Here is a 25720-nt window from a genome sequence, read left to right on the forward strand (position 1 = left end):
TCACTGTACGGGTGACGCCAGGCGTTGTTTGGCGACGTGTTCTTGGCGCGCCACGAACGCCGCAAGGTAAGGCTGCAGCTGACTGTGACGCGTTACGGCTTCCAGCCGCTGCAGTCGACCCCACGAAGACGGCGAAGCCTGCAGAGTGAGACACGGGCACAGCGGCTCCGGCTTGTCACCGACCACGGCTGCCACAGCCGAGGTGTCTCCGGGGCCCGTAGTGCCACAATGGGTCCCCGCTGGGTGAAAAAAGCGCAGGGAACAATTTTGGACGTGGATCCTAGAACGTCCTTGTACACAACACACCCCTAAGCTGACTGTTGTGCTTCGTTGAGCAGAATTGAACTGAAACGGCATTGATTCCACAATAAGGGTGCTAGAAAGACCGCAAATACGGTTGTAATTGCAGATTGAACGGTACCACTCGCAACCTCATTTGGAGCGCAGCCATTAAAGCGGATAACCGAAAATACAGCCAAACATTTTTTCTTGCAGAATGCTAACTGCAACAGAAAAAGACACGCACATGGATGCACACACTATCGTTTGTAGATCCAGAGATGTCTTCACTGAAGAAAAGCACTTAGGGACGATCCAGTTTCAGTATGAAAATGTTGCAAACAATCGCCAATGTTGAGCAGTACAGATATTAGAGAAGAAAAACTAAACAAAAAAAAAACGCAAGAAAACAACAACATACCACATCCTCAATCATAAAAATTTAGGACGCAGCATGGCTAAAGACAGTGTAGAAACGACTGTTTGTTTGCCTACATTTCCCGGCTTCGCATGGCTGCCTGGCTGTTGGGTCCTGTTGGGTCGGTCACTATATGGGCATAAGTATTTGTGGATGCAAAGGTTATAAAAACTATCAGTGAAGTGACTTAGTACAATTCCTGTACGCCTACCTAAGTATGCAGATAATGAAAATTATTATATTACCTTCCTACATAAAAACTGAACATGTAATGTCAACTCACAGGCACCTATAAATGACGTCGACTTGTTAATGAACTGAAATGAAACGGTGAATTATTAAGATTTTTTTACTTGATTTTCTTTGATTTCGCCGCTACGTAGGTGAGCATGCCCGTGCTTGGCCAATCCTATAGAGAAATGCATTGTGCCACTACGTTTCCTCCATAAAACCTGAAAATCCCATGTAGGCCCGCAGTTATCTCAAGCAGGCATATTTGTTAATAGAATGGTGAATTATATTTCAGGGATTTATTTTTTTTTATTAGCCTTAAGATATATGCCACTGGGATTGAGCTCGATCTATGCGAATTCTCCAGAATCGGTATGTCCAACTGTGACACAAGGGGTACAGAATCGATTAATATTGCTTGACACGTATCGTATTTTTCTGTGCATTGAATTGGCATCGCCATTCTCCCCTGAACAAGGATCAAAAAACGCCTTCGGGCTTATCGCATCGCTGCACCTCGCTGTCTTTCGATTAAAGTTGTTAGCAGCGCCTGTGACGTGTCTGTGTGCCTCCTTTGTGATTGCGCCTGCGCGCTACAATATGTCGCTGAGAACACTTGAGCAGTATTTGGCCATAATTATTTCTGCACGTACTGACCTTCCAAAGTACAGATTGACGTGCACTATGAACTAGGTTGTGCTCTTGTACGGAAGATAATCCGAATACCGTGTTATCATACCTATCTATACACGCGACGCATAATCGAATGAATTCCTCAACCATACGGTTGAAGAAGAGAGGATCTGTAAGGGAAAGGTACGGTGCTCTACAGACCGAACGTATCGGTCCCATTTGCATGACCCTCAATTTATGCTTGTTTTCGGCTGAAGTTGATCTCTAAGCAGTAATAATATACTGAACACACAGGGCATCGAATTATATATTCAGGGTTGTCATCCTAAGGAGGCCGAACCATCATGTGGTTGCGTGCTGCTGAGTGATGAAACTGAAATTACACAAGATCGAGGACAGAAAGCATATGAAAGAATTCGAGTTACAATGTGTGGTTTCGCTTAGTTAATACCGAGCCTACACATATTTGAAGTGACCAACGTTGCACAACATGGATGGATGAGGCTCTAGTTTTAGGCATTCCTTGATCCAGTGCTGTTCACTGCATGCTTGGAAGAAGTACTCAAGCTCTTAGACTGGGAAGGCCTATAGGAGTGAGGATCAACGGCAAATATATCATCAACCGTCGATTTACAGATGACATTGTCCTGCTCAGCAACAACGGGGATGAATTACAACCAATGATTGAGCACCTTAACCGAGAAAGTATAAGAGTGGGGTTGAAGATTAATATGCAGAAGACAAAGATAATGTTGAATAGCCTGGCAAGGAAACAAGAATTCAGGATCGCCAGTCACTCTCTGGAGTCTATAAAGGAGTACTTTTATCTAGATTATTTGCTCACAGAGGATACTGATCATGAGAAGGAAATTTACAGAAGAATAAAATTGGGTTGGAGTGCATACGGCAGGCATTTCGAAATCCCGACTGAGAGCTTACCACTGTCGTTAAAAAAAAAAAGTACAATCATTGCATTCTACCGGTGCTCATATATGGGGACAAACTTGGAGGTTAACAAAGAAGCTCGATAACAAGTTAGGGACCGCACAAAGAGCGATGGAACGAAACATGTTCGGCCTAACGTTATAAGACAGGAAGAGAGCAAACGGGGATAGCCGATATTATAATTGACAATAAGAGAAAAAAATGGAGCTGGGCAGGCCATGTAATGTGTAGGATGGATAAGAGGTGGACCATTAGAATTACAGAATAGGTAACAAGAGAAGGGAAGCGCAGTCGAGGAAGGCAGAAAACTAGGTGGGTTGATGAAGTTAGGAAATTTGCTGGCGCAAGTTGGAATCAGCTAGCACAAGACAGGGGTAATTTGAGGTCGTCTTCGTCGTGCAGTGGACATAAATATAGGCTGATGATGAGGACGGTCGACCGCGGTTTATTAGGCCTATATACTCAATCTGCCTGTGAACGTCTGCCTTGTGTGTATGTGCACGTATGCGAGCTATACCTACGCCGCAACGCCGCATCGTTCTGGCCTCTGGGGGGCACCGACGTCGGCAATGCCTGAATGCGCCCTCTGCTGCTGCTGCTGCTGCTGTTGGGGGAACCAGTCTGGTGGCGACACCTGGCGGTGGCCTCAAAGGCAGCGGCGCCCAGATGGTGTCGGCTCTGCGCAACAGAGACTGGGGCGGGGGCTGCAGGCCACGCTGCTGCTTGCGCCACTTTGCTCGACGGTTCTGGAACCAAACCTGCGCCCGATGATACGTCGTGTCTGTTGAATGTATGCGCTCTACAATTTCCTGCGCGTCACGTTTTTTTTTTTTTTTTTTTTTTTTTTTTTTGGGGGGGGGGGCACTTCTGTCCAATGGTGGCAGAAGAAAGAAAAAAACACCGAGTTGAGGTGCTGGTAAATTAAGGTTACAGCGTACCCAACGCACTTGTAATATTTTCAAACTTGCAGATTACACGGCCTCTCTAACGGAATTTTTTTTCTGTTAGTCATGTTTGAGTTTCCCTTGATTATGCATGACTGTGTGTACAACCTGTGTCATTGCGTAGGTTGATATTGTTGATTGAGAAGAGAGGGTGGGGGGGTACCATTTGCGTTTGTGTTGTACAGCCGTTTACATTGCCTAGTATGATTTCTATATTTATGTTATATCCCCCCCCCCCCCTGTATTGCCTTGAAGGGGCTTTAGCGGTAAATCACTTCACAAACAAAACATTGGCTCCATTTCAGTGGAGTCCGCTGAGTGTTTCCCTCACCTTAACTTTGCTGAAGGGACTACCATGTTTGACCAGATGTTGGACGTGCCTTCCATCACCAACAGTAAAAATTGAAAAAAAAAGTTTTTTGGCATATTTTATAACGCTTTAAGTAAATGAAGACGGGAATAGCTTCGCACTGATTCTGTATTTAAATAGTCGGCATTTCTAAGAACACTTTCAAAATACCTATAAAAGGCACCATCCTACCACATTTCCTTTCTTTCAATGAAGTCTGCGGTGCCTTATAATGAAATTTGCTGTCTTGAGGCCATTTATGTACACTCAATCATAATTCTTGAGTGAAGTGATTATAGCAGCAGCCATATGCAAGCGTCGTTTCGCGCTTCCACGCGCCTCTGCGCCATTGCATACATGGTTAAAGCAGCCGCGAACGTAAGTCTGTAATCTCAATATCGCCTTTACACTGGGTAGCGGATTTGCGGTTGCAGAACTATTCGCTCTTTTGTAGTAATCTACGTCAAATCGCCAGTGGCGCTCTACGTCGCAGAAGCGTGACTCAGTTGCACTGAGGGCTTGGTTATAACATCATTCCCTGCTCATTCAGGCCATACCGGATTACTCGCACGCCTCATCGCTTATTTGTTTTGGGATTTCCAATCTTCAGTTCAAATTTAGACTTGTCATCAAATCCGTCATCAACGTAACATTGAGTCGAAGGAAAATATATTTTGGGGCTCGTTGGCGCTTTCTCAAGGGCAGAACATTGTGGGTCAACACAAACGCAAGCTCAGCCCCATATATATATATACACGCACGTGACAGTACGTATACGCCACGTCATAGTGTCTGTGACGTGTATGCATGCGTCTTTCTTTATGGATGTGTAGTCATTTTAAGTCATGTCCTAGAGTGGCCGGGCTCGGCCGAAATATGTCTTTACAGCAGCATTTAGGAGCTAGAAAAAGCGCTGTATTTGTAACACTGAGTCTCAAAACTTCGGGAATGTAAGTAAAATAGTAAGGAAATCGTTTTTGAGCCGTTTAGTTCAAGCCAAGTGCCCCAGTGCTGAGATGAGGGCGTTCCACTGCTAAAAACGGGCGCTGCATTTCCAGTAGCCAAAAAAATTGAACTTAGATATATCCTTGTTCACGATAACAGCGGTTTTATTAGCCACAGTTAAGGACGCCAGTGTAACAAGGTGTTTTGGTTGGTGAAGCATCGGCAACAGCATCCTCCCCCCCGAACGAAACACGGGCAGTAGAGATTTTGCGCGGAGCTAAAGTCCCTCGACCTGCCACGACCTCACTGAGATACAGCAGCGTTTGAGCGTGGCCGTGGCTGTACAAGCAGCATTGTCGGCGTCATTGTCAAAGCACCTTGTTCCTGAACTCCACAACAATATTCTGTTGTCTAACTATAAAAACACTTTTTTGCTTTTCTCGATTCAAGTAATACCACAAAAGGTAAAATTCACATGAGGAGTTGATATGTCCAGCGCATTTAGTTCCTACATGTGGTTAAAAAATTTTCAAAAGCCAATTAAGCATCTTGATTTACGATGATGGCTGCGAAAGAGAAAGGCATGCTATGAATGAAGGAGTCAACCATGGCGGATCCTCAAACCGACTCATTACTGCTGATATTACTTCTCTGACACTCACACCTACGTGGTGCCTGCTTAATAGTTTGTACATATTGTTGTGCTGCAGTGACGGCGAAGAACTAGCCAGTAGCAAAACTAGCTACTACTAGCAGTTCGTTTCGTTACTAGCAGTAACGAAAACTAGCTCTTTGTTGGGCGAACTTGTGCCCAGAAATGCCTATGACACTCAAAGCACAACGATAGCAGCGAGCCCAACTACCAATCGTAAAATCTGGTCTATACGGGTGAAGCGCGTCGCCTAGTTATACATGAGGCATGGTACATTCCAACGTAATCACTTGTGCTCACCCGCGTTCTAAAGTGTACACCACTATTTATGTCGCGCATGCAACCTGATTACAGACAAGAATATTTGGCTATAGAATCAGCGACATTTGAGGAACTTCCCATTTGGAAGGCACGTCTCGCGCCGGGAAAAAAACTTTCTAATACTGTTTGGCGTGTGAAAAGCGGTCACGTGAAAAACGTAAACAATATATGTATGTACGTGTAAATATCGCAAATTTACCTTTTGTAATAATTAATGGCCACCCAGGCGTGGCCATAGGAACATGATCGTTCTTTGAGAGTATTTACCGTAATGCAGTAGTCCTGTAATATACCGCTGTGATACGTTCTTTTACACTTAGCATTAGGGGTATGGACTGCTCACAATCGTGCCAATCACGGCGTCCTCGACTCTTTCGAAGGCCTTTGTTAGGCTGGCTAGCACTTCTCTTCGACGTCATTGTTTTTATAGAGTTATTATGATGAGATTATCGCCAGCGGCGCGATGACCTCGATTTTAGGCCTCTCGTAGGTTCATGGCCTGAGGCGTTCATGTTCTGTAAACAGAAATACTTTTGCTCAGAAGTCTTTATGTAAAAATGCATAAGAGTGGAGAAATTGTGTCACGGTACTAAAGTAACCTGCAACGAATTTGTTCAGGTTTGTTTCATTAAAGAATTGCCTGTTTTGACCCAAGTCGACGGATTAAAAGTGATGGCAATGTTTCTGAGACGCGCTAAGGTGGGTCTCAGAAACATTGGCGGGTCTGAGGGTGATGACGAACTCCGCCAACGGCGTTCGATACCTCTTATCTCGATGGCGCCCGAGATGACACTGAAAGAAAACCATCTACGTTTTTCAGCACCCAAAGAAAATATTAGGCATGATAACCTTCACGTTTACTGTCCGTTCCAGTATATGCAACACAGTCTGTTCGGCACACAGCGGCTCAGTAGAAACGCTATTTCATATGGGCATTGAGCTCAAAGACAATATGTCAGGGGTTTTGACTGCCAAAACCACGATTTGATCATGGGGCACGCCGTAGTGAGGGACTCCGGATTAATTTCGACCACCTGGAGTTCTTTAAACTGCACCCAATGCATGGTACACGGGAAGTTTAGAGCGCAGCTCTTAGGCACCTATTCCTGCGGTGAGCTTCGGCAGTGACGTACCCGAGCAAATGAGCACAGCGAAGGATGAAAGAGTGACCGTGGAGGGCAGCTGGGGATAAAAGACGTGAGGTGGAAAGAAAAGGACGAGGGTATTACAAAAGCCTGAGAAGAAAAGCATTGTGCGGCGACCATGGCAACGAGATGGCGCCAGAGTAGCACGCATCGTCTGCGGCGGCTGCTTTGAATCGCGCCCACGCGTCAACCACGCGCTGCTTCTGGCGATCTGCAGATTAGCGAGGAAGTCGCGCCACACTTAGCTCCGTTTGCAACGTGCCGCACGAGACAGGTTGTCTGCCCCAGCCAATATATCGCGAACTGAAAACACGCATAGAGCTGCGCTCAAATTTCGCATTAGAGAGTATCGTAATCGTCCGTCAACTTTTTTGCATTTCACCCTCATCTAAATGCGGTCGCCGCGGCTGGGATTCGATCCCGGGCCCTCGGGCTTAGTAGCAGCTCATATACAGCAACGGAAGCAAGAATGCAGGAATGCAGGCCTGGATCCTCCAGGACTTAATGAGCGCCGCGTCACGGCGCATGCACTTGGCTTCGTCGCTTGTTAACCAAGGCTCACAAAGCTTTCCTGGAGACCTAACTCACCACGCGCGGATAGCGCATGCGCGTTGATACCATGACAGCACGACAACGACAACGGCGACTCCAATGGCAATTGTTGCAATGCGCCTCCAGTCGCCCTATAATTGGTATCGCAATAAAAATGGTGCGATCTAATCCTTGTGGGAATCAAATTTTCAATTTCGGCCATCTGCATTTAATGCGTGAGCAGTGAGAGTGTGAAATTGGACAAAAGTGTGCGTGCGAGGGGTGGATAGCTGGTCCCGTGGTGTCTATATGTATATATATATATAGTGCAAGGAGCAGCTAGGGCCCTGCTCCAGGCCACTGCCGGTTGCGCTTCGCTCCTCGGAGAGCCAGGACGTCTGTCAAGTGAGTGCCTGCACAACACTTTGTGATACTGTGACTGCGGTTTAAGTCACGGTTCCGGGACCTCAAAGGGGTGCGGCGTAATGTTGACGTATTTCTCTGGCATCATCATCATCATCATCATCTTCATCATCATCATCATCAGCCTGTATTTATGTCCACTGCAGAGCGATGGTCTCACCCCACAATTTCCAATTACGCCTACCTTGCGCTAACTGATTCCAACTTGTGCCTGCAAATTTCCTAACTTTATCACCCCACTTAGTTTTCTGCCGTCCTCAAGTGCGCTTCCCTTCTCTTGGTATCCAATCTGCAAGTGTAATGGTGCACCGGTTGTCCATCCTACGCATTACAAAGCCTCCCCAGGGATTCTATAACGTAAAGCTATTCCAAACTGATTTTATTTTCTTCTGCTTACGTCAAATTTACGTAACCACCGACGCAAGCATCGGGCGGTGACCCGCAGCGTTGTCTGAACCACCGAAACAAACACTCTCCTCGTTTATAGGAGTTCACCTTTGTTCGCTTTCAAAACGAATAACATTGCCAGCACTGAGAGGTGTTTATTATGTAATTAGCTGTCAAAAGGCGAGCAGCACGCTCTAGTGAAGAGGGTTTCGATGGAGCCGAGCAGTGAAAATAGACAACCGCATGAAGAGGGTGGTGCCGACTCCTCCGATTAGTCCGCTTCGCCTTACTTAGCTTGCGGTGGCTGGTCGAAAATCGCGGCGGCGTGCAACGGAAGGATAAGAATGCCGCTAAAACGGATCCTCATCAAGGAAGAGTTGGCAGAGCGATGTCGTATACGTGCCAAAAGGGCTCGATAACGTTTTTCTGCAACGCAAAAAAAATTATCATGCGCAAATAAATACATGCTCACCGGCAGGTGCGAGAAGTGAGGGCCTGACCAATCGGCGGGCAGCAATCAGCTATTCCTTTTGAAATGGGGCAGTTCTCTAGCTATTCAGAAAAAAATGTGGTTGATCCCTCTTATATAGGAATCGGTATAGAACACGAAAGTGAAACGTGTCTTCACAGAAGTAGTGTAATGTTTAATGCACATTGATATATAATGTCTATTGGTGTTTTGTGGCTAAAGCGCCCTTAGGCGTTGATGCACCCACGCTGACGCCTGGTGGCACGTCTCCTCCATCACGACTACCAACGTCGATGACCATGAGCAACCGTCGTGCATATGGAAGCTGCACTACGCTGCACACGCTAGCACAACGCGAAAGACGAAGCACGTAACTGACACACTAATACAACGCGCAAGACAAAGCACGTAACTGAATCGTCACCGAGTCAAATCAGCGCGTACAGCGCGTCGTAATTGCAGCCTCCGCGATCAACTTCAGAAACATTTTCAGAGCTAATTGCGGAGGCCACGCTCCGCTGTGCTGAGTACGGTGAACGCCACCTAAGTGGCGTTGGTAGTGCTTCTTGATGCCAGCGTCCCTTCGAATGCTGGCATCGAGGCGTCGTAGTGCTGAGACCACCGAAGCGTTCACTGTCGGTGCGCGTTAGTGTCATAATGCAGTACTTCTCTTTTCTGCTCGTAGGCGGCGGCACCACCCCGAGCAAGAGCGCGGGTACACGAAGGAGTGTTAGATATATAAGGCGCGTCTGTGTAGCTCTCTTCAAATGCGTTTGTGGCGCAATGGGTTAAACGCTCGGCGATCTATCGTCGCGGACCGAGAGGTCGTGGGTTCGATTTCCAAATTTTGCATGTTTGTGGAACTTTTTCTTCTGGTTTCTTTCTTTGTATTATGTTCTGTGACGTATTTCCGTGACGGAAATACGTCAGTGAAGTCTTGGTGGACCCCGGCATAAAACACTTTCGTGTTAAAAAATTCAGTTTTATTCGGCATATGAATGCATTTTTTTGGCCTACACGTCACCTAGACGCGGTGAGTTTTCATGGTTTTGGGAGGGCGCGTGACACGCAGGCGAAGCGGGCGCAGCCCGGAAACATTGGACCAATAGCAGAGGGCTAGTGGTGACAAGGCGTCGAATCAAGAATAATTATTTTGTGCCGTTTAATGATGCATAATCAATGTGTACACGTTATATCAGATGGGGACCTATCGCGGTTTTCGTGACGTCGCGTGACAAACAGGCGAAGTTGGGAGTGGCCCGAAAATCTTTTGACCAATCGTGGTGGGCTGATTCCAGAATTGGATTAGAAAAGTTTGGAATAGCTTTACGGTATAGCGCCCCAGCTCCATTTTTCCTCTTAATGTCAACCAGAATAATGGCTATCCCCGTTTGCTCTCTGATCCACACCACTCTCTTCCTGTATATTAACGTTAGGCCTGAGATGTTTCGTTACATCGCTCTTTGGGCGCTCCTTAACTTGTTATTGAGCTTCTTTGTTAACCTCCAAATTACTGCCCCATATGTTAGCACCGGTTTCTACCGGTGCTAACATATGGGGCAGTAATTTGGAGGTTGCAATGATTGATGCAATGATGCAATGATTGTACACTTTTCTTTTCAATGACAGTGGTAAGCTCCCAGACAGGATTTGGTTGTACCTGCCTGATTCACTCCAACCCAATTTTATTATTCTGTAAGTTTCCTTCTCATGATCAGGGTCCCCTATGTGTAATTGACCTACATAAACACATTCCTTTACAGACTCTAGAGGCTGAATGGTGATCCTGAATTCTTGTTCCCTTGCCAGGCTATTCAACTGTATCTTTCTCTTCGGCATAATAATCGTCAACCCCACTTTTACACTCTCTCGGTTAAGGTGCTCAAACATTTGTTGTAATTTGTCCCAATTGTTGCTGAATAGGACAGTGTCTTCTGCAAACGAAGGTTGCTGAGATATTCGCCGTTGATCTTCACTCCTAAGCCTTCCCAGTCTAAGAGCTTGAATACTTCTAAGCATGCAGTGAATAGCATTGGATAGATTGTGTCTCCTTGCCTGACCCCTTTCCTGATAGGTAATTTCTACTTTTCTTTTGGAGAACCGAGGTAGCTGTGGAATCCTTGTAGATATTTGCCAAAGTATTCACGTATGCCTCTTATACTCCTTGATTACGCAATACCTCTAAGAATGATGGTATTGCTACTGAATCAAATGACTTTTCATAGTCTGTGAAAGCCATAGAGAGGTTTATCCTACTGCGCAGATTTCTCGATTAACTGATTGATGAGATGGATATGATCCATCGTAGAATATCCCTTCCTCAAGCCAGCCTGTTCTCTTGGCTGATAGAAGTCAAGTGTTGTCCTAGTTCTCTTGGAAATTATCTTCATGAATATTTTATACAATACTGAAAGCAAGCTAATGGGCCTATAGTTCTTAAATTCTTTAACGTCTGCCTTCGTATGAATTAGTATAATGTTGGCGTTCTTCCAGCTCTCTGGTTGACTTGAAATCGGGAGGCATTACGTATAAAGGGCCGCAAGCTTTTCAAGCATGATATCTCCTTCGTATTCGATTAAATCGACTGTTATTCCATCTTCTCCAGCAGCTTTTCTCCTGGTCATGCCTTGCAAGGTCCTTCTAAGTTCTTCGCTAGTTATAGAAGGAGCCTTTGTATCATATTCATCACTACTTCGAAGGAAAGTAGCTTGGCTGCTCTGGGAACTGTACAAGTCAGTATAGAATTCTTCCACTGCTTTTACTGTATCATCGAAATTGCTGACTGTATAACCCTGCTTATCTTTCAGTGCATACATCTTGCCTTGTCTTATTCCAACTTTTCTTCGCACTGATTTCATGCTGTGTCCATATTTTACTGCTTCCTCCATCTTTTCCACGTTTTAATTTCAAATATCCCTTACTTTCTTCTTGTTGATCACTTTCGACAGTTTAGCGAATTCTATCTGATCTCTCGAGTTTAACACTTTCATGTTTTGTCGTTTCTTTATCAGATCCTTTGTCGCTTGAGAGAGCTTACCTACAGGTTACCTTGGTGCCTTACCTCCCAATTCAATTGCTGCTTCTGAGATCAGCCTAGTTACGGTTTCATTCATTACCTCCGCGTTGTCTTCATCTTCCTGTTCTAAAGCTGCACGTTTGCGAGCACCCCCCTGAATTGGTCTGCTTTTACTCTTACTGGATCTAGGTTCGCCTGTTTCCTCTTGACTAATTTTATTCTTTCTCTCTTCAAATTGAGACAAATCCTAGACCTCACTAACCTATGGTCTTTGTGCTTTATCGTACCTAACACTTCTACATCCTGCACCATGCTGGGATCAACCGAGAGGATGAAATCTATTTCATTTCTTGTTTCTCCATTGGGGCTTTTCCAGGTCTACTTCCTGTTGGCCTACTTTTCCAGGCCTACTTCCAGGTAGGCTTCCTGAAGATGGTATTCATTATACAGCCGATTCTTTACCAACATCTCTCCTCTAGTGTTCCTAGAATCGAGGCCGTAGTCGCCAATTGCTTGCTCACGAGCCTGCTTTTCCCCCTTTCGCATTGAAATCGCCCCTGACTAAAGCATACTGAGTTTGCACCATTCTCATCGCTATTAAACATCTTCATAAAGCTGTTCTACTTCTTCATCATCGTGACTGGAGGTTGGGGCGTAGGCTTGTACTACCTTTATCCTATACCTTCTATATAGCTTTATTACGACGACTGCTACCCTCCCATTAATGCTGGAGAATTCATCAATGTTGCCCGCGATGTCCTTATATCTTAGAAATCCTACCACGTATTCTCTCTTATCTGGAAGACCTCTGTAGCAGAGGACGTGGCCGTTTGTCACCACTGTAAAAAGCCTCACCAGTTCTTCTAACCTCACTAAAGCCAATAATATCCCAGGCAATGCCTGATAATTCCTCAAATAGTCCTGCTAAGCTAGCCTCACTCGATAGGGTGCGCGTGTTAAACGTTGGCAGGTTCAGTTTCCAGTGGCGGCCTTTCCTGACCCAGAGATTTTTTGCACCCTCTGTCACGCCGAGAGTCTGACCGCCGCCTTGGTCAGGTGCTCCACAGCCGCTGGGCACTGAGGTCCATAGGTTAATTGTAGGAGTCATGAGGGAAGTAGTGGCCTAATACCATACCAGGGAGGCCAATTCCGGTTCTGGTGAGGGAGTGACTTTGTTGAAGCTTAGTGGGCCTTCCTAATTTGGACTAGTTTAGCGCCACTAGCTCTTGGCAATATATTTTTTGCCAGTGTCAGGCGTTACTTTATGCCTGAAAATGTAGTGGACTGGAGGAGTATTCGAACTTACGACCTTTAGATTAGAGACGGGTGTTCTACCTCTGCTCCACGCCACCACCTCTTGGTGGCATGGAGGTGGTGGCGTGCAAGAGGTAGTGGCGTGGAGAAACTCCTGAAATTTCTCTTACATTTACCGCTACATAGCCACAAAATCTTTTCTTACATATTTACGTAGCCAAAGCGCACCGGCATTAGAATACAAACGGAAAACTATTCCGGGCTCGCGTCTGCTTATAGCGCAGTGAATGTGTACCCACTGCGCTGCGCAGGAGCTCGTTGATGTACACTATCTTTGTATTGTTGTGTGCTGGTCTTCAAAAAAGGATTCACATAATGAAAGGGAACGATACAACTTCAGTTGCGAGGCCGTCAATGTTACCACTAGGAATTATTGGTCTGCTCTTAATATCCAACTTCCTGATGTGGTCGACACGCAGCAGTGATTCGTATAGGTTGCATATTCTCTTTCATGCTAAAGGCCGCCCAGCACCAGCCGATGAGTTTTATATATAGATCCAGCCAAGCTTCGTGCCGTCGCCGCATTCCCCAAAGCTACGTCCATCAAAGAACTGTGAAGTTTCGTAGGTTTATGTTCTTACTTCCGATGCTTCATTCAAAATTTCGCCGCCATCATATCACCTCTGACGAAGCTCCTTGAATGCAACGGACCCCTTCATTCTTGGTCGTCAGAGTGCGAGGAAGCGTTCGCAAATCTCCGTCGTTTGCTGACGACTCCCCCAATTTTGCGCCACTACGATCCGGCGGCCCCTACAGAGGTACACACAGATGCCAGCGGTGTTGGATTTGGCGCTGTCCTTGCGCAGCGCAAACCTGGCTTTCCTGAATACGTCGTGGCTTATGCCAGTCGCACCCTTACGAAAGCCGAGACCAATTACACTGTCACGGAAAAAGAATGGCTGGCGATCATCTGGGCTCTCACTAAGTTCCGTCCTTATTTGTATGGCCGCCCGTTTGATGTCGTCACCGACCACCATGCACTATGTTGGCTGTCATCTTTGAAGGATCCTTCAGGTCGTCTTGCCCGCTGGGCACTTCGCCTGCAGGACTACGATATCCGCGTGCTGTACCGCAACGGACGCCAACATTCTGATGCCGACGCCCTATCACGCTCTCCATTGCCTGATGAGAATACCTGCTGCTCACTCTCCCAGCTAGCTGTTTCTACAATCGACCTTGAGGCTATCGCTTCCAAACAGCGCCAGGACCCCTGGATTGCCCCGATTAGAGACTTGCTTGCTGACCCATCACCACAGTCAACCACTCGTACGTTGCGTCGTCAGGCTCGCCATTTCGCGGTTCGCGACAACCTGCTTCACCGACGCAGTTATGCCGCAGACGGCCGGCAGTGGTTGTTAGTAGTTCCTCGCAGTATGCGCTCCGAAATCTGTGCATCCTTTCACACCGACCCACAGTGCGCACACTCGGGAGTTTTCAAAACCTACTAGCGCCTTCGACAGCGCTACTACTGGCGGGGCATGTACAAGTATGTTCAACAGTTCGTTCACTCCTGCACCGACTGCCAGCGCCGGAAATCTCCACCCCAGCTCTCGCCGGCTGGTCTGCAGCCTCTACCCTGCCCTACCCGGCCGTTCGGGCGCGTTGGAATTGATTTGTATGGGCCACTTCCCTTGACGTCAGCTGGTAACCGCTGGGCTATTGAGGCAGTAGATCACCTAACACGATACGCCGAAACCGCCGCTCTCCCAGCAGCTACAGCGCGCGATGTTGCCTCATTCCTGCTTCGCCGATTCATCCTGCGGCATGGTCCACCCCAGGAATTGCTCAGTGATCGCGGACGTGTCTTCCTGTCGGAAGTGGTTGAAGCCATTCTTAAAGAGTGCCACGTTATTCATCACACAACTACGGCGTACCACCCCCAAACCAATGGCCTCACAGAACGCTTCAACCGCACGCTCGGCGACATGCTTTCAATGTACGTCGCCTCCGACCACACGAACTGGGACGCCATTCTGCCCTTCATCACCTACGCGTACAACACCGCTACTCAGACCACCACTGGGTTTTCGCCCTTTTCTTACTATACGGTCGCCACCCGTCGCATACCATCGACACAATTTTACCTTACCGGCCGGATGCTTCCGAGGGCTCACCTATTTCTGCCACAGCACGGCATGCTGAAGAATGCCGTGACCTCGCACGTGCCTTTACTTCCAACGACCAAGAGCGCCAGAAGAGTACTCGCGGCGACTCCACTTCCGCGGTCACCTTGCTTCCTGGCGCGCTTGTGTGGCTCTCTGTCCCGTTCACCGCCCCTGGCCTCTCATCAAAACTACTCCCCAAATATGAAGGCCCTTACCGCGTCGTCGAACGCGCATCTCCCGTGAATTTTGTTATCGGACCAGTTCAACCGTCTTCGAACCAGCGCCGTCGTGGACGAGACTTGTCCACGTCGACCGGCTCAAGCCATACTACGATCCTGTCATCCTGACGAGCTGTTAGGTCACCGGACGGCTCCTTTATCACTCCCGGGGTAATTGTAGCGAAGAGAGACGCTAGTCGGTCCAGCTCTAGTCTGCCCAGACGCTAGTGGGGTCAAGCGCTTTGACTCGCAACGGCGCTCGTGCTTGAAAGCTGTGGCTCGTTTGACTGTCGACGCTGTGCTGCTCCGATCACTAATAAACCCCTTACAATATATATATATATATATATATATATATATATATAAGATTATATGGACGATAAGGTGATCGTATCATGATTGCACGTCGAGCCTGGTTGCATGCTATGCATCACTGTATAGCGCAGACTGATTAGTGTGGGGTGCAGACTCCCGAAATTAAATAATATGTATAGCAGATCTAACAGGCAGTCTTGGAGTCTACATGTAACAAAGCTTTGTTTCAATGCATAAAGATTGTTGAATCCTGTGTTAGTTTTTGCGTCATTGGAGTGTCAGTGCAAGCTCATACCAAAGGTTTCCGCCGACACAACATCATCAAGCTGAACAGAAATTTCGCAGTCCCTTCTCATCTGCTCGGCTGCGCGCGCTTTTGCTCCCACGCACCATTGCTACGCAATGCGGGGATCATCTGCAAAAGTTAGTTGGCGTCGGCACAGTACAGATACATTTTTGATTGTGATTAGGTTAGCATAAGACTGCTGTTATGCGGGACTGACGTTCGATCCCAAAATCGGGCATGTGATTTAATATTTAATTTTAAGTATGAGCTATTCGGAAATACCTGCAGCAGCACCCTGCAGCACCTGGAAGCCATGGGCAGTGAAGTGAGGGAGCGAATGCGAGGAAACCTTCGCTTTAATAAAAGAATACTGGTTACGAAGGGACCGAGTTGGGCAGGTCATGTAACGTGCTAAGAATATTATCGGTCTTCTATTAGAGCTACAAATTCGGTGCCAAGAAGGGGAGCACTGTCGGGCAAGGCAGGATGCTTGGTGGCCCGATTAAGTTAGAAAATTTGCAGGTATGGGATGGTGTCAGCTTTCACAAGGTAGATCTGGAGAAGATGTTATCATGAAATTGACGTACAATAGCACAGCTTCAGCAGCAGCTGATGATGATGATGATGAACATCATTCATTAGCGGCATATGTGTTAGCAGTATTATGAAAGTGCGCCGTTTATAGCACATTCGCCGTAGTTACCAACCAGCTACTGCTATCGACTGCAGTTCACGAGGTCGCACACCCGAGAAATGGCCACTGCGGCTTTGCATCTCTGTGGAAAATGATGGTTAACTCATAATAAGTGAACGCGAATTTGTCGAAATTAATCGTGAGCCCTTCATCTTTTCCGTGAGCCAGCATGTTCCGTCACGGTGTAAAACCCCACCACCCGTGAAAAAGTAAATAAATTAGTCATGCACCAGTACACCACATGCGATTGTACCGGGTGGAGGAAGAACATAAAATTTGATGATTCCACACAAGTAGCACGCCCCCTCCCTAACTCCTCCCCTTCCCCCGTGGACCCATGTTCGTACAATCCAACTTGAGTAGGTGTCTTTCCGGGTGTAATTTCACCTTACCTTATAACGCTTTTGTCATTCAGGAGTGCAAGGAGCCCCAACGTCAGCTATCAAGGAAACGCTTGAGCGTAAGTAAAGGCTTCTGCGTGGCAATCCTGTGTGTGCACAAATTCTGGAATCATACTTATGATTTAATGGCCAATTGATGTCGCTTTTTTTATTGTTTCCTGTAGGGAGGGCTTCGACAGGTATTTATACGTACTTCTTGCCTGACGTTCCTTCATTAGCGATGCTCTGAGAACAAGCAAGAAATAAATAAATAAATAAATAAATAATAAATAAATAATAAATAAATAAATAAATAATAAATTCTTCGGCCCTTCCACTCCGTGAAGATGGTTAACCAGTGAAGCTGAAACGTGCGGCCCCGATGTTTATCACTGGGTTATTAGGGTATTTCTCAATTATGATGTTGCAGACATGTTCGGCTGCGCCGGGGAGAACGACGTCACTGACGGTGCGCCCGCTGTCCACCGTTGTCGCTTGCGTTCGATGTCTCGAGTTTGCCACGGCGGCCTGGTCAGCAGTTTTCGCCCGCAGATTGCCGCTTACGATTCTTCGAAATTAAATTTCTTCAAAATTAAATCTGCTTGTTACGTAAGACATTGAATGGCTCATACCCCCTTAAGCAATGGCTCACACTCCCTTAAACGCGGCCTCCTCATTACGAAGACAAAAGAGAAGTGAAAATCTACGCAGGAATGATGAGCGGCAACGCAGCAAGCTGTGGAAGCAGACGACGAACGCCGGTGGCACGAGCGCGTGCCGAGCACGAGCACGACCAACGAGCCAGCTGCGGAAGAAGAAGACGACGCTCGATCCAATGCTGCTGATGATAGTTTTCTGTGGACAGGTGATTTCACGTAGCCATATAAAGCTTCGCTTTAATAAGCACGTCACTAAATAAATAAATAAAAAAGACGCGGTAGCGGAATACTCGGGAATCTCTTTGACCATCCGGGTTTTTTAACGTACGCAAAACCTCTTAAAGTGCCTCTTGTGTTTGAGAACAAGAAACGTGACCGTTCCAGCCATATTTAAGCAAGTCTTTGCTTAGAAATATTGAAACGGGCAAAGATATAAGGTTAAATGGGACCATGTTTACTTTACGGAAGATATGGGTGGCACAACCAGGATGGCGGGGCGTTAGGGTTAACCCCACTACACCAGCTCTTTCGTCTTGCTTGCTTGCTTGCCTTCAAAAGTGGCTCCTACCCAGTATGGGGGATTAGCCAAGAATCGGGTGATTGAAGGAAAACAATTATCGAAGCACTTTTTGAAAATTTTCGAATGACGAAAGGTATTTATTCATATAAAATTTAATAATTTAGCAAGAAAATCGTCCTGATTCAATTATGTACCCCCACAACAGCTTCACCGACATCCCTATGACAATGTCCGAGAGAAGAGGCACCAAAAGATAGAATATTCGGTATCGTAATATTTAATCCAGCACTGTTAAATTTTACTTCTAAAGCATGCTTTCTAAATGAGGAAAAACGGCGGCATGACAGGAAGAAGTGTTCTATTGTTTCGTCTTCACCACAGTATGAGCACAAGGAGGAGGGCGCCAGATCAGATCGCTGTAGATAAAAGTTTAATGTAGGAATGCGACATCTAAATTTGGTAAAGAGGTCTTCAAGTTTTCTATTACGGCAGAATTTTCTGTTCCAAGGAAATAGGAGGTGTCGATAATCAGTTAGATTTGTTAATGGCAGGTTCCAGGAGTCTTGCATGACTGCCCGTCTCCTGAACCTAGCCGCGGTTATGTAAACTGATACAGGAAGAATCGGAAGGATTGGACCGCTAAGGGCAGCTCTCGCTAAGCTGCCAGCTAATTCATTGATAACTAATCCTTTGTGACCAGGCACCCATACCAATATAATTAATTTTAAGTTAGAAGGAATAAGACATAAGAATGTACGCGAAACTTGCGAGCCACTATTTGCAGTGAGAGCTGAACATAATGACAAAGAATCCGTTACGATTACAACTTCCGAGATTGATGAGTGCACTTTTCGTAGAGCCAATGTAACCGCCAGAAACTCAGCTAGAAATACTGGTATATAGTCTGGAAGTCTTAAGGAGAACGACCAATCGAAAGCGGAAGAGAAAATTCAAATTCCAGATTTTCTTCTGATTGCGAGGCATCTGTCGTTATGACGGCTTTTATTTTTAACTCCAATAAGTGATGTTTAATACCCCATTTAATATATTGCAAGAGAGGAGTTTAGCGTTGTTTGGATATATATCGTCGAAAATATTTTGGAGATTCTCTCTCTTACTGCAGATTGGAGGGGTTTCACATAATCGTACATCTAAGGGACCAACAAGTGCCTGCACGAAAACGACCTGAGGAGTGTGGAACCGGGGCCAGGAAGATTGAAAAAATATTGCAGGCTGGGAAATGAATAATATTTGTAATTTCATAGAGAATTCATACATTTTTAAGAATGTTTGGACCGTTAATAACCGAAATCTGCACAAAAGAGAAGGTAAATGTGTTTCTAGGTATAATACATTGTTGGCAATGAACTTGGGCCATCCAAGGCGCAGGCGTAAAGCTTCCCTTTCCAGAAGAACAAGGGGATGTAATTTGTATGCCGGGGCACCTGAATATAGAACACATCCGAATTCCAAAATTGGCCGTATGTACATTTTATAAATCATCACAAGAGAGTCCCTCCGCATTCCTGATCGACTGTTGCAAAGCCCTCTTTGCATTCCAATCGCTCGCACTCTTTTTTATTTATGTATTCAATGTGCTTGCGCCAATTTAGCCGGTCATCGTATATTATGCCCAGGTATTTTACCGAGTCCACCTGAGGTATGTTCTGTAGGCGGTAAGTTAGGTTTATATGAATTGGATCTAATAAAGGAAAAACTATTATTGCGCATTTACTGACATTTAGGGAGAGGCGAATATTCAGTAACCAGTTTTCTATGGCGCACAGGTATGTTTGCAATCGATTATATAAAGAGTGGATGTCAATGTCAGATGCAAAAAAGCAATGTCATCTGCGTAGACATATGTGTAATGTCATTATGACAAGGTATAGAGCTTAGTAATATATTAAATAATAAAGGGGACGTGATAGCTCCTTGTGGAACTCCACGCGATTGTCGACGTCTATTTGAAGAACATCCTTTCAAAGAACAATAAAATTTTCGGTCAGTCAGAAACTCTCTAAACCATTTTGTTATGTATTTTGGGAAATCAAGGTTAATTAATCGATTCAATAAAACTTCGTGTTTTACACTATTGTAAGCTTTTGATATATCTAAAGTTACTAGAGCTGCAATTTGTCTCTGGTGACGTGCTAGTTTATACGGCTTTCCAGGTCCAAATGAGCGTGCCAAATGGAACAGCCAGATCTAAAGCCAATTTGGAAAGGGCTGAGCACTTCTTTGTCCTCTACTAATTATATAAGACAAAAATTTAGAATTCTTTCTATTATTTCCACTAAATAGGAGGTTAGAGCAATTGGTCGAATATTATCAAGCGTGTATCCGTCACCAATATTTTTAGGAATCGGAATAATTTTAGCGAGTTTCCAACTGGGCGGTATCCACGAAAATTGAATGGAATAATTCACTACGTCTAAAAGATCATCTGGGGACTCCTTGAATAAAATGTTATCATTTTTGAGGTTATTCCGTCAACACCAGGGTGAACCGTCTTGTAGGTGAACGTCTTCTTTGTCCTACTCGTGGCACCCTGATGCATAACCCACGGTGGCTAAAGCGCCGCCCCGGCGCCTTCTAGATGGCGGCCGCATGGTATGGCTTGAGACGACCCACGTGGACGATATGAGATGACGTAGACGACGGGGGAGGCATCGGCTGGAGTGATTTCATAGGTGACATCAATGAGCTGTAGGACGACGCGGTAAGGGCCAGAGTACCGGGAGAGTAGTTTTTCCGATAAGCCCACACGCCGTGAAGGAGTCCAAAGGAGGACGAGGTCACCAGCAGAGAACTGCACATCACGACGACTGTTGTCATAAAGAGACTCCTGTCTTGGTGACTCAGAGAGGCGATGGTGGGCAATCTGGCGTGCCTGGGCGGCTGTAGCTATGGCGTCGCCAGCGTACTCAGACGGAGACTCGAGAGCAGTTGGCAGGAGCGTGTCGAAAGGCAATGTCGGGTCACGACCAAAGAGGAGATAGAAGGGGGAGTAGAAAGCGGTGTCGTGACGGGACGAGTTGTACGCGAACGTCACAAACGGGTAGCGCGGCGTCCCAGTCACGATGATCTGAGGAGACATACATCGAGAGCATATCTGTAAGTGTTCGGTTCAGGCGTTTAGTGAGGCCGTTCGTTTGAGGGTGGTATGCAGTCGTGAACTTGTGTTTCGTGGCACGAGAGCGAAGTAGATCTTCGATAACCCGAGATAAAAATTAACGGCCCCTGTCTGTGAGAAGATCTGGCGAGGAGCTCCGTGGTGTAAGATGACGTCTTGGAGCAGGAAGTCTGCGACGTCGGTAGCACAACTGGTCTGGATGGCTCGTGTGACGGCGTAGCGGGTTGCATAATATGTTGCAACGGCGATATACTCATTAGGTAGGAAAAGGGCACCGTGACAACGGCACCGTGACAATGACTCGTGGCACCGTGACAATATCACCAGACCTCATGTGGAATTTTGGCTGTCCACTAGAATTGGAAATCGTATAGAACAGTCCATAAGACATTCTATCGCACTAATTATTCCAACTTGGTTTAGTTATAACGGAGATGAACGCAAACATAATGTTGCGAGGCGATCGTTGGAGTAGGTGAACACATAAAACCGCAGAGGCACTCTGGCATTGCGTTCACCAGCACTCGCAAGCGACATTCCTTTTCTCTCGTCTCCATTTCCCTTTCCCCTCTTCCTTCTCTGTGGCATAATTCACTTCAGGTGCACGTTGTGCTCGTTGTGCGATATCAGAGAAATACCCCCCCTCGCACTTCTGCTACTTGCTTATTAACGCGACAGCGATAAGGTCCCCGTGTCAGAGACAATCCGGTGTCGGTGTCGGCGGCGTTGTACGTGAGAGAAAATTTATATTTAGATTGGGTGAGGAAATTAGGAAATTTTCAGGTAGAAATTGGCATCAGTAAGCGCAACACAGGGGTAATTGGAGATCGCAGGGAGAGGCCTTCGTCCTCCAGTGGACATAAAAGTAGGCTCACGATGATGATTATGATATGCCACGCCTTGCTATATTACATGCGGAATATGCGGGTTATATTGACACAACATACTATAACTAAAGTTGCTCATGCCTTCTCTAACATTCTCTTGAGAAAGTTATTCCTCGGAATTTCGAGAATGATAGCCCGCAAAGAATTGTCATCAAACAAAACACCGACAGCGCATGCCTTTTATGTTAAATCTTCTCAGACTGAAATATTGAAAGTGCGAAACATTAACGAAAACCTAACATCATGTAATTTTTGGCGTGGCTGTGCACAACCTCCGGGATCGGCCCACGCAAGAGGCCACGTTTCTACCAGAAAACGCTCCTTAGTGCATAGCGTTCGCCGCCAAGCTTTCTCGGTAAACATTATGGTTACGTAAGCTGCAGTTGCCGGGAGGTGTGAGAAGCAGTCGAGGACCTTTGAATGCTATTGCGTTCCACTCTTAAAGCGGAAGCTTAACGGTCCTCCAAGTTTTTTGTAGAGGCAAGAGTGATCACGTGGGAAGTGATCGCTATGACGTCGTCTCTTGCTGACCCGAGTAATTGCTCTAAGAAACTTGCTCTTCTGTGCATATTTGCAGCTGTGTTCACTCAATAACTCAGATGACCTTTAGGAGACACCGCGTTATTTGTGCACCACGCTTGTTTACTTGCAAACGCTTGATTATAGTAAGAGGACCCGTGGGCGTCTTTGACGCAGAGCAGTCAGAAAATGTGAACCCGCGCTTCAAGGACTGTCCCCTCTTACCTGTACCCTGGCCTCCGAGAGACTGATCCTGCGCGATAGCTGCTCTCGCAGGTAGAAACTGGGGTAGTGTGTCCGCTGGAACAGCGCCTCCAACTCGCTCAGCTGCGGTGCCGTGAAAGTTGTCCGGTTGCGCCTCTGCAAGTGCACCCGGGGCTATACGGGATTGGCAGGAGGGAGAAGGAAAAGAAAACACGTCGCAGCCACACTGCTCGTCCGATGCATAGCTGCAATTGTCTCCGTAATTGTTCTTCTATTTTTAAAATGTGCAAGTCAATGTGGAGATCGCTGGTATTACTGTGTTTGTTGTCAGTACCTGTAGAGGTAACTTCTTTCTTGATAAACAAGTTGTTGTTCCTGGCGGCGTTCATACACGTGACCGTTAGCAACTAACTTAGTCTGAATTTTTCGTTCCCTTTATTACTGTGCTTGCTGTTACGTTGCGTGCTCAGCTAAACGTTCGAATAAAATTGACTTTGAGGCTTCGGTTCATCGAATCACTAAAATATTGCGGCAGGTCTTTTGGATGATTGTATTGAGGATGATTGTATAACGGCGACAGTATGACCACGGCGGTAAGACGACAATAGGATGACGACGAGTGTAGCACGACGATAGCGTTACGACGACGGTACGATGACCGCCAGCCTACGAAGGGGGAATAACGACGGCAGAACGACCACGACTACATGGCGTCAACGAATGCATGACGAGAATTCTCTAGACGACGACCTCCTCTGACTGACGAGAATCTCGACTGAATGACGACAACAGGATTACGATAGCTAGGAGAGGGACAAATTACGGCGACAGACCATGGGGTCCGTATGAGGAGATGACGTGATATAGGATAATGTTTATGGAAGTGACGAAGAAAGGCATTACTGACTAATGTGCGACAACGATGACATGACGAAGGCAGAGGGACGAGGGTCGGGTACACGAAGTATAGTATAACGACGGCTTAAATGACACTAATGCATGACGGTGAATTGGTATGACGAAGGCAGAGTGACGGAGGGTCTGGGTCCACGAAGTTAGTATAACGACTGCTTAAAGACACAGATGCAATGATGGTGAGTGTCATGACGAAGGCAGAGTGACGAGGGTCGTGGTCAAGCGAAGTTAGTAGAACGACGGCTTAAAGACACGAAATGCATGAACGGTGATTGTATGACGAAGGCAGAGTGACGAGGGTCGGGAGTCACGAAGTTTAGTAGAAACGACGGGCTTAAAGACACGAATGCATGACGGGGATTGTATGGACAACTGCATGAGGACAATGGTATGAACAACGAAAGCGGCACGACGCCGACATGGCGAGAAGATTGGGATGACGAAAATCACAAAGCTGTAATGTGCACGGTGACACGACTACGACGTCACCAAGACTACGGGGACATACCCTGTGGCTAAGATAGATAGATAGATAGATAGATAGATAGATAGATAGATAGATAGATAGATAGATAGATAGATAGATAGATAGATAGATAGATAGATAGATAGATAGATAGATAGATAGATAGATAGATAGATAGATAGATAGATAGATAGATAGGCTCAAAGTGCCTTAACTAGACAAAAATATTCGAAGCGCATAAAGGGACATCCTGTTAGAAATATAGTGGAGATAATACAATATATGGCATCAAAACCTACGCAACCCAATTCGTTTTACCAATACAAACAAAGCAAATATAAATGAATGAAATACGCCATTACAATAAACAGACAACATTAGAATAACACGGAAAATGTCAAAACAGCTTAGTAAAATATACCAACATGATTAGTTATTAAAATCGTTCAAGAGTAAAGAATAAATGCAACAAAGACTCTTCCAAACTGCCCCTAGAGAATCACTGCTTTTGTAGATAATGGTATATCATTCCAAAACTCCACAGCCGTGAATGTAGCAGTAGGTTTCTCCTCATTAGCGCGTAAAATTTGCGACAAAGATATTGTTGTTTGGAGTTATCCGAGTCGAGTTAAAGTTGAACAAATATACTTTTTTTACACATATGCTTGCAAGGTGCCGTGTTTTTATTTGTAGACAACTCGGCAATGCTCTTTGTCCGTCACCGGCAGCCAATAATAAGTCTATATTTTCAATTGACCGCTGTTTTCTGCTCTTCGAAGCGTTTTAACGTAATTTTTTTCTCTGTATGTGTTTGAATGCGGGGTGTAGGTTTTCTTACGGATTTTTTTCGGGAACACAGTCGAGGCAACCGATACATGCCTCCAAAGTGCGTCTTCGTGCCTGTGCAAAAACCTTTCATATAATCCTCTGCGTGAGATAGCTGTGGGCGTTAATCCCGCATAGAAGAGAGCACTTTGCAAGCGCATTATTGTGCTTTCGAATGGCAATTCCTAAATATGAAGTTTTCTTGTCGTTCGCTGATAACCATAGTATCGGCATTGCACTTAGCCGTAACAATTTTAAAATGTTTTGAAGCGAAGCTTTAATTCAACGCTGGCTTAACGTAAATATAATTAGTTCATTTTACTACGCTCCCCTTTGATTTATTTCGTTCACCATTCACACTGGTGCCTCTTACTAGAAGACCTGTTTTAGATGTGGCATTGTAAACAAGTGCCACAGTATTCAAAGCTCCCCTCTCGAACAACGACATTATTGATGGCGACCATGTAAACGCGCAAATATATATAAGTGGCACAAATAAGGAATGAAAAATATTTTTCACGTATTTTCTTACCTGTCTTCGGCTAGCCACTAGGAGCGAGTCGATCAGGGCCTCTCGTGTGCCTGCCAT

General features: G+C 45.9%; 1 protein-coding gene across 1 annotated transcript; it reads right to left on the reverse strand.

Annotated features, from left to right (window-relative positions):
- LOC119456630 (paired mesoderm homeobox protein 2) lies at positions 1 to 25720 on the reverse strand. The gene is made up of 4 exons (XM_037718455.1): positions 25664 to 25720; positions 22947 to 23099; positions 3028 to 3184; positions 1 to 239 (listed from the first exon to the last, which is right to left on the reverse strand). The coding sequence occupies exons 1-4, from the start codon at positions 25718 to 25720 to the stop codon at positions 1 to 3; spliced, it is 606 nt and encodes a 201-aa protein (XP_037574383.1).

This window comes from Dermacentor silvarum, chromosome 6 (assembly GCF_013339745.2).
Source record: "Dermacentor silvarum isolate Dsil-2018 chromosome 6, BIME_Dsil_1.4, whole genome shotgun sequence".
NCBI lineage: Eukaryota > Metazoa > Arthropoda > Arachnida > Ixodida > Ixodidae > Dermacentor > Dermacentor silvarum.

Excerpts from the sequence above, each read along its gene's own strand:
- LOC119456630 (XM_037718455.1), bottom strand. The coding sequence starts at position 25,720 with ATGGCAGGCACACGAGAGGCCCTGATCGACTCGCTCCTAGTGGCTAGC. Across the intron at positions 23,100-25,663 it reads TAGTGGCTAGCCGAAGACAG|CCCCGGGTGCACTTGCAGAG; the intron begins GTAAGAAAATAC and ends AATCCCGTATAG. Across the intron at positions 240-3,027 it reads GAACGATGCGGCGTTGCGGC|CGGGGACCCATTGTGGCACT; the intron begins GTAGGTATAGCT and ends TTTTTCACCCAG.